This window comes from Epinephelus moara, chromosome 1 (genome assembly GCF_006386435.1).
Source record: "Epinephelus moara isolate mb chromosome 1, YSFRI_EMoa_1.0, whole genome shotgun sequence".
NCBI classification, from domain to species: domain Eukaryota; kingdom Metazoa; phylum Chordata; class Actinopteri; order Perciformes; family Serranidae; genus Epinephelus; species Epinephelus moara.
The window spans coordinates 44,322,761-44,338,771 of record NC_065506.1 but is presented as its reverse complement, the minus strand read 5'-3'; the positions used below and the strand labels follow the sequence as shown (position 1 = coordinate 44,338,771).

The following is a 16,011-nucleotide window of genomic DNA, read 5'->3' as shown; positions in this document are numbered from 1 at the left end:
TGAGACCAGGTTCAACCCTGCTAACCATACACTGAAAATACCATCGCACAGTAATTCAAATATTTTATGAAAGTTCAGCCCACTTGCCAAACAATCAAGATACAAAAACTACTTGTAAAGTATAGTTTGCTAATTATAAAAGCATCAAACAAATTAAGTGATAGAATAAGATCCACACATCCACATCCAACACATAAGAACACAGATCAAACATCTATATGGAAATTAAAAGCAAATGACCTGCAGTGCATTAAAAACATCAGCCATTTTGCATAATAATTTCACCTGATATAAAAAACAATATGACAAATAAAAGTTGTAAATCATTGTTATGGAGAAACTGGACCCAAAATGCTAAACATGCTTGTTATTTAGGCACAAAAATGACTGAAACAATTGATCATTTAATATAACATATATAACATTATAACAATATATACAATATATAAAATTTAATAGCTGTTGATTTTTTGTCAATCAAGCGATAAAATATCAACTTGTTGTAGCTCTACATATCTAGTTCACAGCTCTTTAATTACTTGATATCAGGGATTATTATCAAAAGTCTTTGTTTATTAGATGTGCTCATGAATAAAATTTGTGTTGACCATATTTCTTTTGAGTCCTGTGGGTTGTGAGGTGGGAAACCAGCACATCCCTTGTGCTGATCAGATTGGGATATGGGGAGTTTGGAGGCCAGGACCACATCTGTTGGTGGTTTTAATATTTTGGCTGATTGGTGTACACACTAGCAGGATATATGATAGTGTTCTGGCCATCAGTATGGCAACCGTTGTCTACAGGATTGGACCCACATCTGCCTTTGACTTGTAATAAAGAGTGCTGTACAACAACACTTACTAACTGGTAGGGGGAAGTGTTTCAGAGCCATCTGAGTTTTAATTCAACACTATGTAGCCTTCCAGCAGTTAACTTGACAATGCAGCAAAGATTTGTGCTTTGTGCGATTATTTGTCCCATAAGCCTTGATCTTACTGGATTAGCTTGCTTTAGCCTGCTGTGACATAATGAGCCCCTTCTGACACATGCTGTAGATTGAATTTAATAATTATTAAACCCGTATTAGAAACCCTACTTTTAATCTAAATATCTAACACCATAGGACTGGGTAATTGCATCAAAACTAATTTTTACATAACATTTATTTTGAGTTGTGTTGGTGCCCACAAACACAACTCCAATGTCCATTTTCAGCTGTAACTGTAACATTTAAAGATATGTAGTTAAACACAGTGGTCGGACCCCTGACGTCCTTGCGATTGTTGTGGCCATGCATTTCCCATTTTTCACTGAGTTTCCTCAAATGTGTGAAACAGCACTCCTCTGAGTTGAAATTGCTGTCAGTGAGTTTGGTCAAATACAGGATTGCAGCCTTATCGGCATCTACTGAAAGAAAGGAAGGTGAAGTTAGCATCCTTTGATTAAAAGATGGTTATGTATCAAACAGTTAGATGTGGTCACTGTTACACTCTGGCCTCACAACAAACACCATTTAAATAAAAAATAAATACTGGGAGGGGTACCTTTGTTTGTGTTACTAAGGATACCAGCTCTGGTGTTTTTGTAAGATTAACTAGCAGCAATGTGTTTTGTCAACAGACAAAATGGCCATCACAGGGACATAGTGAGATGTTAAATATGACATGGATACTCCATCTCTATGAAAGAAAGGAGAATGGATTTCAGTGTGAAACTAGTATAATGTTCCTGAGAGTTTTTCACATTCCTAACTGACTGAATCAACCATAACTTGTGCTTCATCTATTCTGTTGTGTGTACTTTAGGCATTGCAGGTGGTCAAAGCAAGCACAAAATACTGATGTGTGATTGGTCCTCTCTGAGGTGTGTAGTTTGTTCCATTAATTCAAGATGTGGACTATCATATTGGGGCAATGATGTCATGCAAATCAATGTTAAATGGAATGAGCAAACAGCGACAGTTTATGGCATAACTGTCATTCAGTTACAGATTAACTGTATGAGTTAATACTTAACAGTATATAACAGTAGTTGTGCAGGCCACAAAGCATTGCAGCAGGACTTTGAAGCAATTAAAGTTAAACTTTAACCTAAATAAACAATAATGACCTTTAGTATCAATGCAATTCCATGCATTCATATACTTGTGTTTGTATGTTTTGGCTCAACACGCCTGGACTGATACGACCATATCGGGAAGCCACAGGGGTGTCTGTGTCATCGCATCCAACAGTCTCTGTTTCCACCTGTCTGGATTAAAATGCAACCCTGGAGTTTTCAAACTAATATGGGTCAGCAGTCTTTTTAAACGTCTCAATTTTTAGGGTTGGGTTAGGGTTATGAGTATGATTTATAGCTTTTATCTACCATAGAGGAAAGGTTCAAATGAAAATTCTGTAAATTATAATATGAAATTTCAACACCTTTCTAGCATGTTACTTTTTGTATTTTACCTGATGTGAGAAAGGCTTCTCGGGGTAGGGCTGGGTGATATGGCTGAAAAATGTATCACGATATAAGTGTTTCATATCAGTCGATATCGATAATTATTGAATTTTTTAAAACCTATTTGAAATAAGGACCAGAAGAAAAAAATGTTAAATTTAAACACTTTTATTTTAAATGTAACCTTTCCTCAGTAATGAACAAATGAACACAGGGGAAAAAGAGGTCAACATAACCAAGAAAAACAGTCAAATAAATAAATATACTGGTTAATTATAAAATCCGAAGTACTGCCAAACTGGCGAACTGACCTTTCCTAGACAGAGTCTACTGTATATTAACACTTAAAATTATATATACAGCCGTGGCCAAAGGTTTTGAGAATCACACAAATATTAATTTTCATAAAGTCTACTGCCTCATTTTTTATGATGGCAATTTGCATGTACTCCAGAATGTTATGAAGAGTGATCAGATGAATTGCAATTAATTGCAAAGTCCCTCTTTGCCATGAAAATGAACTTAATCCCCCCAAAAACATTTCCAATGCATTTCAGTCCTGCCACAGAAGGACCAGCTGACATCATGTCAGTGATTCTCTCGTTAACACAGGTGAGAGTGCTGATGAGGACAAGGTGGAGATCACTTTGTCATGCTGATTGAGTTAGAATAACAGACTGGAAGCTTTAAAAGAGGGTGGTGCTTGAAATCATTGTTCTTCCTCTGTTAACCATGGTTACCTGCAAGGAAACACGTGCAGCCATCATTGCTTTGTACAAAAAGGGCTTTACAGGCAAGGATATTGCTGATACTAAGATTGCACCTAAATCAACCATTTATCGGATCATCAAGAACTTCAAGGAGAGAGGTTCAATTGTTGTGAAGAAGGCTTCAGGGCGCCCAAGAAAGTCCAGCAAACGCCAGGACCGTCTCCTAAAGTTGATTCAGCTGCGGGATCGGGGCACCACCAGTGCAGAGCTTGCTCAGGAATGGCAGCAGGCAGGTGTGAGTGCATCTGCACGCACAGTGAGGCGAAGACTTTTGGAGGATGGCCTGGTGTCAAGAAGGGCAGCAAAGAAGCCACTTCTCTCCAGGAAAAACATCAGGGACAGACTGATATTCTGCAAAAAGTACAGGGATTGGACTGCTGAGGACTGGGGTAAAGTCATTTTCTCTGATGAATCCCCTTTCCGATTGTTTGGGGCTTCTGGAAAAAAGCTTGTCCGGAGAAGAAAAGGTGAGCGCTACCATCAGTCCTGTGTCATGCCAACAGTAAAGCATCCTGAGACCATCCATGTGTGGGGTTGCTTTTCAGCCAAGGGACTGGGCTCACTCACAATTTTGCCTAAGAACACAGCCATGAATAAAGAATGGTACCAAAACATCCTCCGAGAGCAACTTCTCCCAACCATCCAAGAACAGTTTGGTGACGAACAATGCCTTTTCCAGCATGATCGAGCGCCTTGCCATAAGGCAAAAGTGATAACTACGTGGCTCGGGGAACAAAACATCGAAATTTTGGGTCCATGGCCAGGAAACTCCCCAGACCTTAATCCCATTGAGAACTTGTGATCAATCCTCAAGAGGCGGGTGGACAAACAAAAACCCACAAATTCTGACAAACTCCAAGCATTGATTATGCAAGAATGGGCTACCATCAGTCAGGATGTGGCCCAGAAGTTAATTGACAGCATGCCAGGGCGAATTGCAGAGGTCTTGAAAAGGAAGGGTCAACATTGCAAAATTGACTCTTTGCATAAACTTACTGTAATTGTCAATAAAAGCCTTTGACCCTTACGAAATGCTTGTAATTATACTTCAGTATATTATAGTAACATCTGACAAAAAGATCTACAAACACTGAAGCAGCAAACTTTGTAAAAACCAATACTAGTGTAATTCTCAAAACTTTTGGCCATGGCTGTATATATATTTTTTCCTCTGAAAATATTAACCTTATAGTCAAACACTGTTTATTCAGCCTGTGTAGTTGAGGGGACAGATCAAACTGATATGATGCTGATTTACAGGAGAATTCATGTCAAATGGAGGTTAAACCATGAACATAAACTACAGATCACCTGTAAAGCATTTTAATTAATTAATCTATCATAATTAAAACAACTGGAGACTGAAAACAAACTGATATATGGGTCTGATCACTTTTTAATGAATTGACATCATTCCAGACAGGATGTAAGTGTGTCTGTGACTTCTTGTACGGACTGAAGGCTGCTGGAAACTGTCGGGAAACTGTTCAACTTCACCGTGGCTTTTTGTCACCGCCCCCCGCTGCGGCCGCCTGCTCTCGTCTTCTTTCCAGGCGAGGCGCAGTTCATCTCGAACGAGCCTATTTTCTCCTTTCACTGTTTTGTTATGAGTTGCAGACACGAGGCACGACGGCGCAACCAAACATGAAACTGCTAGTGTGCATCTCACTCAACAGGTTATTGGAACGTTACGTACGTTACAAGCAGTGAGTGAGTGAGTTCGTTCATGCAACCAAACTTGCTTAGCTGGGCCGGGAGCGCCGGGAGAGGCTGAAGCCCTCGCTGGAACGGCATCCCCCAGAATGCCTTGTGGTTCAGGACGGTGATTTTCTTCCTGTTTTATTAGACGTTTTATCGAACGTATTTTCTATTGATATCGATCACGTGTCTATCGCGATAGATATCGCTATCGTTTTATCGCCCAGCCCTATCTCGGGGTGCTGGAAGTATCACAGTTGTCATAGTTTAGGTGAAGGAATAGCAAAGGTTCCATTCCCAGTGATCCAGTGACATCCATGTTCTTTTAACAGAAAGGGGTTCAAATTCAAGAAAAGAAGTTTTTCTTTCTAATGGTACAAAACATGCATATTTGACGTTTAATTGATATTCCAAAATGGCTGGATGAAATTGTTTAGATGTTACTGAGTGACGACAATAATATTATGTAAGCATGAAAAACACGGACATCAGTATCAATCACTCATCCTGCTTACTTCACCTTACTGAGGAGACTCACTGTCAGGTCGGCTACCTCAGATGCATTTAAGATTAGTGGCAAACTAAGCTAAACTGTTGGACGACACACAGACCGCTGTCATTTTGGTCTGTTTTTAACATTTGCTTTAAGCCCTGCTAACGCAATGTGCCTGCGTAAACCGCGATTGTAAACCATAATGGACAGAATCAGAGACTGTGGACAGAGCAGATTGAAATATCACTTTTTACCTGCTGAACACATGTTTTGATAAAGTATTGGCAAAGGTTTTATTGCACTTACTTACAGTAACAAGTGTAGTTGTTGTCAACTAGGCTAATCTTAAAGTTATATTCCCTTCATCTGCACTGCGGCCTCTCTGCTGTTGTCTGACTTCACTCTGTTGTGTTTGTGTGTGACAAAATTGCCGATACGTCAGAGCTTATTAATACTATGGTCTTGATTAATTTTGCCCGGGGGTGTTTAATACTGCATCTCGGTACTCCTCTTTTGCTGGGCCGCTCAGAGATTGCTTCTGGGCAGGATGTAGCCCACAGGCTGCCAGTTGAAATGCCTGCTCTAAAGCATGAGTGGGCATAGCTGATGGTTTGAGAGATGGATAATTGCATTTATCAGTTTATTTTATTTGTTGTTTTGAGCATTTGCCATATCTTGTTGTATATTTTTATCAGAAAAATATAATTTTTTTATGTTGTGACATATTTCAACCATAGCACCCAGCCATAATGCCAACTGCAGAGAAAAACAACATCAACAAAAGCCAAGCCCAAAACCAAGACAAAAACAGGAGTTTATTGAAGTGGTAGGTGAATCACTGATAAGCACAGTTCCCTCAAAGCACGAGTTCCTTGGTTTGTGTGACTATTTGTGAAACAAATTAAATTGTGATTTTCTAAATGTTGTCTTAATTGGTTTTTCATTGAGCAGATTTAAAAGGTAAAACAGATGTTTGGGGCTGTATCAGCTTGATTGACAGGCTGCTCTCATTTGGCCGTGGTTGTTGCCGTTCCCTTTTCCCACTTGATCTGAAAATTTGCACTTTCTCCAGTAACAGTCAACAGTATTGCTTAGAACACAGCATGTAAAAAATGTGAGGCACCAAATTGCTCCATATATATTTGTCAATAAATCCTTCAAAAACACGCAAACAAAACAAATATGAAGTGCAAAGCGGAATTTCCTTGAAGACATTTTGAAATTTTACATCATCTTTTGTCAACACAGTTCTTATGAGACATTCTTGAACACAAAGACAATCATCAAGATTTACCTGAGTTGGATTTTCAGAAAAGGGTTATTTCACTGTCCCACATTCCAAGGTTAGAATCCAATGCAAAGCTTGTACTTGACAAGCTGACAGTTCTTTCAAAAAGTCCTTCCATCTTTGTGGCTCTTGTAGCCACTCTACCCAGTACGAAGTCTGTTATAATGTTTTGGTGCCCATATTAGGCGCTTTACATGTATGTCACTGTTCTCGCCAATAATCTGGTCCCAGCAGTATTCGGGGGAGAGCAGCCTGCTTGGTTTGTGAAGCCAAAAGTACTTATTCAGATGACTCTCATCATGCCACAGAGCCTCCACATCGTTCAGTTTGTCCTCCATGATACCCAGAAAGCAGAAATCTGCCAAATTCTTCACATTTTCCAGCAAGCCTCCGAAGAGAGCAGCATGGTAGTAGTAATCTCCAGTTTCCATGAAGGCTTTGGATTTGGGGTTTCTGTCATAGGTGAATTTGTGCTTTGGAAGTTTGTAATACCATGCGTGTAGTAAAGCCACAGAATCCCCCAGAGCCTCTGAGCCAAACCTTCCCTTAAACACTTGATCCACATCAAAGCAGAAGACGTAATTACAGTGGTGACGAATCTCTGATTCAATGGTATCTGATATCGTTTTCATTCGCATCATGGAGATGTCCTGCCACCTGGAGTGCTTTTCCACCTGGATAACCTTCAGGGTCCTGCCACCTGGAGTGCTTTTCCACCTGGATAACCTTCAGGCTTCGCTGAGGGCCGAGCTTGATATTTGGTACCTTCTCTGGCTGATCTGTGAACACGTAATATGTCACCTGTAACCCCAACATAAAGTGTTGTTCTGCCGAGGTAAGGAAAGTCTTGAGGTAGGCGTCAAGGTACCTTAGGTGGAGACAGAGAGACAAACACTTGCTTTTGCTCATAACTTATTAAGATGATGACACAAAAACACAAAAAATAACTAACTACATTTAAATAGATAAAAAAAAATCCCATACTATTATGTTTTTCATTCCATTATTTGAGACCCAAGCCCATCTGTACCACATTCCTCTAATCCTGAAAGTAATGTATGAAAAACAAGGAATGACGTTTGGGTCGGTAGAGCCATGTGAACACAACTGAAGGGACAGTAAAGAACAGTGTAAAAAAAGCATCCCTCTTCTTCTACCATCCTTGGAAAATGAAATTGTGTCGTCGAGTTTGTTTTAAATGCTTTTCTTGTCTCATATACTTCATTATTGTTTAATATAAAATTGCTCTTCAGTTGTATTCTGAGTAGCATCAAACAGTCTTAAATCCAACTAAGCTGTAGGAACCCTGGTGTCTTGTTCAGGTGGATTCAGAGAAACAAGACACAAACCTTCCCACAGCAAACACGGTGAGGGCCACAGATGTCTGGTTTTGGATGTGGTGTTGGTCGTAAAGTTTGGGGTCAAACATCCCCTCCCAGATGATAGGAGCTTTCCAAGATGTCCGTGTATCAACCCCCTGTCTGGCCCTGAAAAGGAAGATGAAAACAGATATGTGTTAAACAGCCATGTGAGAAGGACATTTACATTGTGTTCACAATCATGAGCAAGTAATGAAACATTAAGTGCCAAAAGGAATTAGAAGTTATACTATAACTGCCTCCTAAAATAGTTATTGTATCTTGTAGTTTCAATCATAATAATGATTAAACTACCATAATATTTGTTTTATTTTGTTAATGTTAATGATTTGATTTGAATTTAGACTTTTTTTGATGTCTGTACTTGAGACAGGCAGGTGTGCTGATGTCTGGTCAGCACTAAACCATGAATGTAACCGTGTATATTCAGTGTGAGTCTGAACCGCCAGACCAATGAAGCTGATTTAGTGACGCGTAGAGAAATTGTTTCATTTGTTTTGCATCATCTGATCGGCTCTTCTGATCGGCCTTTACGGAGATCACCAATTAAACTATTTAGAACAAATGTCGGCCGATAATAACAGGTGATTGATTGATTTATAATCCATGCTGGTTCCAGATCTGGCTGCTTAAAGTTGAGATAGCAAGTTAGTTCTGTGTGAAGAGCAGTGGCATTAATCGTAAAAGATAAACACTGCACACTGCTGTCCTACTTGTCATGAAACTATATGTCCTACGAGTAGACAGAAAGGGGAGTACCAGACTTGATGTGAGTAATTCCATGTAATTGTTGGGTTACTGACAGGCTACAATATAAGCACAGGGTGAGGGAAGAGGACATTAATCCCTGAGGGGAAATGCAGTTTTTTCACTCTGCTGTTATTTTAAGGTTACACACACAGGTTCAAAATACACACACACGTACAAAGAGAACCTATACAGGTGCAGACAGACAGATGTCAGAGTGAGGGGGCTGTCTATGGACAGGTGCCCTGAATAGTTGAGGGTTTGGTGCCTTGGTCAAGGGCACATTGTCAGTGCCCAGAAGGAGAACTGGCCTCTCCAGCTACCAGTCGACACTATATTTAGCTCACGTGTAGACTTGAATCGGTGACCCTCTGGCCGTCTGAGCTACTGCTGCTCCAAAGTGGGTGAAGTGCAAACACTCAAACTATGGTGGCTCCAAATAAACCACCCACTGTATTTGTGGATTCATTTCATTCCAATGCTGTGTGTCAGAGAGGAAGATAAGAGTTTTGTGAGATCAGGCTGTTCATCATTAAACAAATCTGTCATTGTAACGTCACACAAGCTGAGCAGGCTTTCCTGGAGGCTGGGTTTGACGTGCAGAGCAGGGCAGTTAAGTGGCAAAATATTACCTTTTATAATCTCGTCATCATTAAGTGACCAGTCAAAACATTGATTTTCAGCCTGTACAAAAACTATGATGAAGTCTATGTTTGATTTTTGTTGACGAGATGAGCCATGACAAACCGTTACATCGGACATTGAAAGCCGAAAAAAGGCTGTTCTTGTAATTATCTTCAAATGCTGCAAGAGCGTCAGGCTGGTAAACTCCAGTAAATAGTCCACAACAGGATGTTTCACTCGCTGCTGAACAGCAGCGAAGCAGCCACCGGCCGTTGGACTTCACAGGTGATCCCGGTGAAGGTTTATGGGTTGATAGTGTTTGGCAGGAGGCTCAGTTCGGTTTTCTCTGACAGCTGAAAGTTTAGTTTGAATCACCAACTCTGTGAGAGGACACCAGTTTAAACCTGAAGACTAACATGTTGCAGATTAAGAAAGGATTCAGGCATTGATTAGGTTATTTCTCTGCTTCTTAACAATGCGATCGAGTTTACAACAAACCCGGGGACAAATCCTAGTTGTCTCAGATTGGTTATTTGTGGTGTCAAAGTTTTTGAGAGCATATTTATTTATTTATTTAGGATGGCTTTTAATACCCAGTAGTGTGGTGACTCTTTTACTTTTACTCTGTTTTACTTTATTTTATTGTATTTTATTGCTCCTATTGCTTTTATTATTTTCATTGCTTTTATTGTTTTTATTGTTGTTATTGCCTCTATTTATTTTTAATTGTTTTATTTATTGCTTCTTTTGCACCTATTGTAAAGCACTTTGGTTCACCGAAAGGGTTGTTGTAAAGGGCTGTATAAATAAAGAACATTTACATTTACATTTACATAAATAGAAAGATGTTGAGCTTTGCAAATGATAATCAGTAAGTGTGTGCTCGGAAATCAGCCCTTAAACCTGTCAAACACTGCTGTACAAAAGCAAGTTTGTAATTGTGTAGAATTTATTTATAGCTGTAGAAAAAAAAAAGTCAAAATAAAATGTTTATACAAGTTGTCACCTTGATTATAATTTCTTATACATGCTTTAGCCTCACTGGATTAGTTTCAAGATAATCAAAGGCATAGAAAACATAATGACTTAAAGTTAAAGTAAGACCATAATCACTCTATTTTTATTCTGCTAATGGCAATGATGCCAGCGAGGCATATATTTTAATCATCCTTTTGTAAAAGCAGTTGGGCAGTGTGTTGTTTTTAAATATGCCCTTTAGATAAATCGACTTGATTTCTGAGGTTATGTGACAAAACAAATGTCTCATCTCTTACCTGAAGTTCAGCGTGTGGTCTAAGTTGACACTCCGTCTTAGTTTTCCTTCTCTGGTCACCAGCAGGTTTTCCGCAGGGACGAGGCTCGCCAGATATCTAACATTAAAAAGTTACCATCATTAACCCAGAATAGAATAATTTTGAAGTGAATCTTTTAAATAAATTGAATTGCCTCGCATCGGTCTTCAAGGGCAATAGTGATGACTTTTGTACTCACCTTAAATATAAGGAGGTGAAGCTGACAACGAGCAACACAAGACAGCAGAAGGTTCCAGCGCTCCTTTCCTTTAGCCCACTGAAGAGATGCCAAATCAAACAAGAACACCTGAGTTAAGCCTGTTTAATATATGGTTGTAAAGTGTTTGATGTTGTACTGAGCATGCAGACAAGTGTGTATGAGACTAAAGTGGCTGTTAAATGAACATGATAAAAGTGATGTTAAGTTGTTTGAGCATTCTGGTCTTTCGTTTAAATTTACTGTCACTGAAATACCATTAAACTCCAATCTAGACTTGCTTGTGATTACATTTTTTGGGCCGAGTGTTTAGACGGCCGATTCCGATTTTGGCCGATTCCGATTTCATTTTTTACTTTTTTACTTCATTTCCACTTTACAGCACACAATATATTGCAATATTTTCTATCTTTGCTTTAATAGAACATTTTAACCAAGATACAACCAGCTTTTCAATAATCATCTCAAACAAACAAACAAACAAAAACAGTGACAGGTTAAGAAACATTTTCCTTTTTGCTCAAATATATATATATATATATACACACGTATGAGTTTCAGTTTCAAGCGGCACAGTGCAGCAGTGAGAGCTCCGCAGTTCAGTTTAACACGGACAATTAACAACTTTCTTCTTCTCTCTTTTGATGTGCGTGAGTGAATGATTAAGGTGAGAAGCCGCCCATGTTTCACTTCCTCACATCGCCCAAGCCGTGAGTTGCACATGTGCGTGTGGGTGTGCTGCTGATGTTACACGATGTCAATCACACGGCGCGCCGGAATTTGACCGCCGTTTTAAATCGGCATATTTTACACTGACTGGCCGGTCGCAGGTCATGGCCGATAACTTGAAAACCAGCCCGATTCCGAGCACTGCCGATAAATCGGTGCAAGTCTAGTTCTTATTATCTCCTCATCCAAATAAAAAAATAAAAAAACCCACACATTTGCTTAATTGTGGTGGCCGCCATGATTAACATATCTGCTGCCACAAATAGATTTTGTAGTTTTGGAGCTAGACTGTTCATCAAGAGTGCTATTGGAATGTGTACATATATATATATATATGTGTATGTGTGTATATAGGTGTATATTATAGTACCACACTGTCAGAGTGTCGTTCATACTGCTACGTCTACAAGTTTGCATTCACTTGCAGCAGCTGCTTCTCCCTGACCTGATTTGCTCTGAACAGCTTTACAGATCAATTATCGACCCTGTAAGTCTCAAACTGCTGCTGAGGGAAAAAAAGAACTCATGGAGCGCTCCGTCTGCACTGCGTTCATGGGCCCACAAAAACCTCAGGGTTTGAGAGAGAAGACCCGGCATGATACAAAGTGACACACAGGCGTTTCAAAGGAAAAGAGAAAAATATCAATAGTTGTCCATCAACTACCGCCACCCATACACTCTCATTTTGTTACCAGTGGATACAAGCATTTAAAACTTTTAGAAAAATGCTGCACAATCCACAGACCAGGTGGTTGTACATATTGCCACAGGGAAATAAAATAAAACATAAACAAATAGGATGAGTTCATCAGGTTTTGGTGAAATGTTTTTTTTTCTTAACTGTCTTGCCTACGTTTACACGTACCAGTATTCAACATTTGTTCATGAATTGCTAAAATATTACATCACCAGATTAAAAAAGCAAACCTTACAAGATGAGAGACAGGTTACCTCACAGCTGTGAAAAACTGCCCCTTCATTTTTCCACGAAACACTCACAGAGGTGAAGTTATCTGTTTGCTGGTGTATAAAACGGCACCTTGAAGGAAAACAAACATTCAGTTTACACTGTAGTGAAACCAGTTATGCCACAGAACCCCACCAGTGTCCGTTACTCTGTGTCCTTAAGTCATTATGACTGACACACAATTAAAAAACAAATAAGGGCAGTGTTAGGGGTCATTCCCTCTTTCCCTTATTCACTACTGCTAACATAATTCACACTCAGTAGTCATCACTTCATTTTGTGTCATCACTGGCAGGTATGGGGTTGCAATATTATAATTTTTGTGTTAGTAAAATATGTCATGCATGCATGTCAGAATTCTGCAGCTCGAATGAAATGGCGGAGAGTAAATATAATGCAGTCTGTGCCATTACTTAATCAAAATGTGAACTGGGTACCATCTGGAAAACAAACGGACTTTAACTTTCAATCTGGCAAAGTGTTAATAAAATGGATGATAATAGAAAAAAACATTACTTTGATTTAGCCTTTTCAAGTGGCTCCTGTGATTGTTTACACTGGTAGAAACGTCTCCCACTAAAAGTGCGCTATCCACCTTGTTTAATGATTTAACAGGTAGATGAGTATTTTTCATTCCCAAAGAACTTAATTACAATAAAGTACATGGATAAAAAGCACAGTATTATCAGGACAGTATATCTAAAAGAAAATAACGTTACAGATAAACTGCAAATTATTTATTAAACACTGAAAGCAAGCTACAATTTTCCCGACAAAGACATTGCTGATGACTTACACCTTGTTGTTTTTGTTGTTGTTGTCAGGTAGAAGTCCACAACATGACCAGAACATTAGCTGGACTATTGTTCCCCAGGAAACTCTGTTCCAAATGGCCACATTTGTTGTACTGCTGCTGAGCACTCCCTCTGTGTATAAGGCTGATGTTATAAGGGAGGGGTCAAATAGAGGGCACATAATTTTCATATTGATGAGGAAGTCCTCACTTTGTGTTACACTGTGTTACATTGTGCTGTAATCCAAGGAGGAGGTGATTGACCATCATCCCTGACCAGATTGATTGTGAAGCAGGGGCTCATTCAGCTGATGGGAATGTGCACTGTATCTATGTATTCCCCAGTCAGTTGTGATGTGATAACAAAAGTAACGTTGTAATGAGTTGTTGTTTTGGAGTAATTGTAATATTAATACTGAAATTGTATTAGTAATTAGTTACACGACTCGTTACGGGAAAAAGTAATGTTATTACTGTAATGCATTACTAGTAAAGCATTACTGCCAAACCCTGATTACTACTGACTCAGTACGTTTACATGCAAAGCGTAATTGAACTATGCTCAAAATTCGATTTTGGCGTCTGATCAGACTTCTTTCCTTGTCCCAGTTTACATGCAGCTGAGAAAATCCAATTACTGACGGGAACGTGTCCTCCTCCTCAACACTAGGTGGCGATATGCGTCGTTTCAGCGGGTTAATATGGCCCCCTTTCCAGTTGACCTATTACGTCACTTAATAATAAACAACTGGAGTCAAGCGGCAGACCAGCATTTTCGAACAACAGCAAGATGGATAATCGTACAGCTTTGTTCATCTCGTACGTAATGTACACGTTACTGATTGTGCAGATAAGGTGCACGCTATCCCTCGTGGTCATGGTGATTTTGAGAGGCAGACAAGAACGCCGTATGCTGTTGGAGGGCTACAACGATAGCATGCCTTGTCTGTTCTGGGGTCATACGCCAGTGCGGGGGGTGTGGAGCATGCGCACATGCATTGTCTAGTTTAACTCCGATTAAGGCGTATACATGCCGGAGAAAATCGAATTCCAATCGCATTATCTGGGTGTCTTAATTGTAGTTGGAGAACTCCGATATTAGTCGGAGTAACGTGTTTACATGCACTTCAGTTGTCCAGTTATAGTCGGATTAAGGCAATAATTCGTTTTTTTTTCAAGTGTCATGTAAACGTACTGACTGATAGTTATGGAAGAAGGGTAAGATATCTGTCAGCTGTGATTGGTTGTGCCCCATCAAATGACATGCAGTTGGCACTGCTGAATTATAAAGTTGAACTCTTTGTATCTCAGGGCACAGCCGTTGGGCCCTGAAAAATAGGCGCTTGGGAATGTGTGCCCGTCGAGACGATGTCTCTTGGTCATTTGAGCACGCCTGCTGCGTGTCAGCATGTGTATGACCCCTTATGCTTATTTTAAGGTTCATACTTTTATTTCAGGGTACTACCAGAACATGTTAGAATGCTTTTATGTTAAAATACCACATTATTATTCTCATGCTGTCCATTGCTGCAGCACCTCTATTTATCCGCTGTCTGAAACGGTTTGTTTGAACTATCTAAATAAACATCCTGATATAATATCTGCTTCATTAGATTCTGAAAAGTGTTGGTGTCACATTGAAGTTGTTCTTATACTAGAAGTGTGCCCCGCTTTTCTCCATGTTTTAGCACCCACAGCGGTACAGAAACATTAGAGTGCAAGAGGCAAACTTTATGTGGCATCAGTTGAACAAGGTGCACACAAATGTGTCCAAAAATCACGCCCACTTTACATGTATAAGTTTTGTCTTTGTGCTCTGTTCACAAAAAAGTAATTACATGATCACTCACATTGTTAAATGTAAACATTCCAAGTGTGTCCTAGTTAATTATGATTTGAAGGAAATTTAGAATCAAACTTCTCTTGTGAGTTGATGCAGTAGTTTGCTCAAGGCTTCCCGTTCACAACACCTCCAAACATAATGATGATGATCAGTGGATACATCATAACCCTCCTCATTTGCTTTGTTGGTGGAGGTCTCTCTGCACCTGTGCTGAGCAGGTGAGTCTTTATTTGTACTTTATGCTTTACTTTTTTCCTGTTAAGAGTAACACAAGAATCACCATCATCATTGTCCAGTAAATGCTGAGTTTTTGTTTTGTATTGGCATTTAATCGGAGGAGGGGAAGGGGGCTCCTGTTGATGAGATAAAGGTATTATTTAAAAGAAAACAATCATGTGAACATGTCGAGGCAGCAGTTTGGACCTCTGACAGTTTTCTGTGCTATTATAATTTAACTTGGTTTCCTGGACTTCCTGTATTAAGTCTGGTGGTTACTCTGAGACCACAGCTGCTAGGTGTGTGGTCTGTTTACATGATGTGACTGAGTTCCATATTTAACAGATCTCATGTAGACAGAGAGCATCCAACGTAAGACCTTCAAATTCTGTAAGAACCTTCCATCCCAGTATATTTTTAAAAAATGCATCAGAGAAGTAAGGGGGGAAAGACTGTAGGAGGGCTTTGGTACATAGTTTGTGACACAGATGGGTCAGTTGACACAGGGGG

At 39.6% G+C, this 16,011-nt stretch overlaps 1 protein-coding gene across 1 annotated transcript; it reads right to left on the bottom strand.

Moving 5' to 3' along the window:
- Window positions 1-5,966: 5,966 nt before the first annotated feature.
- LOC126391533 (N-acetyllactosaminide alpha-1,3-galactosyltransferase-like) lies at window positions 5,967-13,558 on the bottom strand. The gene is made up of 7 exons (XM_050046383.1): window positions 13,446-13,558; window positions 12,634-12,721; window positions 10,936-11,013; window positions 10,719-10,814; window positions 8,044-8,181; window positions 7,421-7,562; window positions 5,967-7,377 (listed from the first exon to the last, which is right to left on the bottom strand). The coding sequence occupies exons 2-7, from the start codon at window positions 12,660-12,662 to the stop codon at window positions 6,835-6,837; spliced, it is 1,026 nt and encodes a 341-aa protein (XP_049902340.1). The 5' UTR covers window positions 12,663-12,721; window positions 13,446-13,558; the 3' UTR covers window positions 5,967-6,834.
- Window positions 13,559-16,011: the final 2,453 nt, after the last annotated feature.

What these genes read in the sequence shown, in the direction of transcription:
- LOC126391533 (XM_050046383.1), bottom strand. Translation starts at nt 12,662, where the DNA reads ATGAAGGGGCAGTTTTTCACAGCTGTGAG. An exon ending in CAGTTTTTCACAGCTGTGAG is followed by an intron (nt 11,014 to 12,633) that starts GTAACCTGTCTC and finishes GCATCTCTTCAG; the next exon opens with TGGGCTAAAGGAAAGGAGCG. An exon ending in GACCACACGCTGAACTTCAG is followed by an intron (nt 8,182 to 10,718) that starts GTAAGAGATGAG and finishes CTTCCTTTTCAG; the next exon opens with GGCCAGACAGGGGGTTGATA.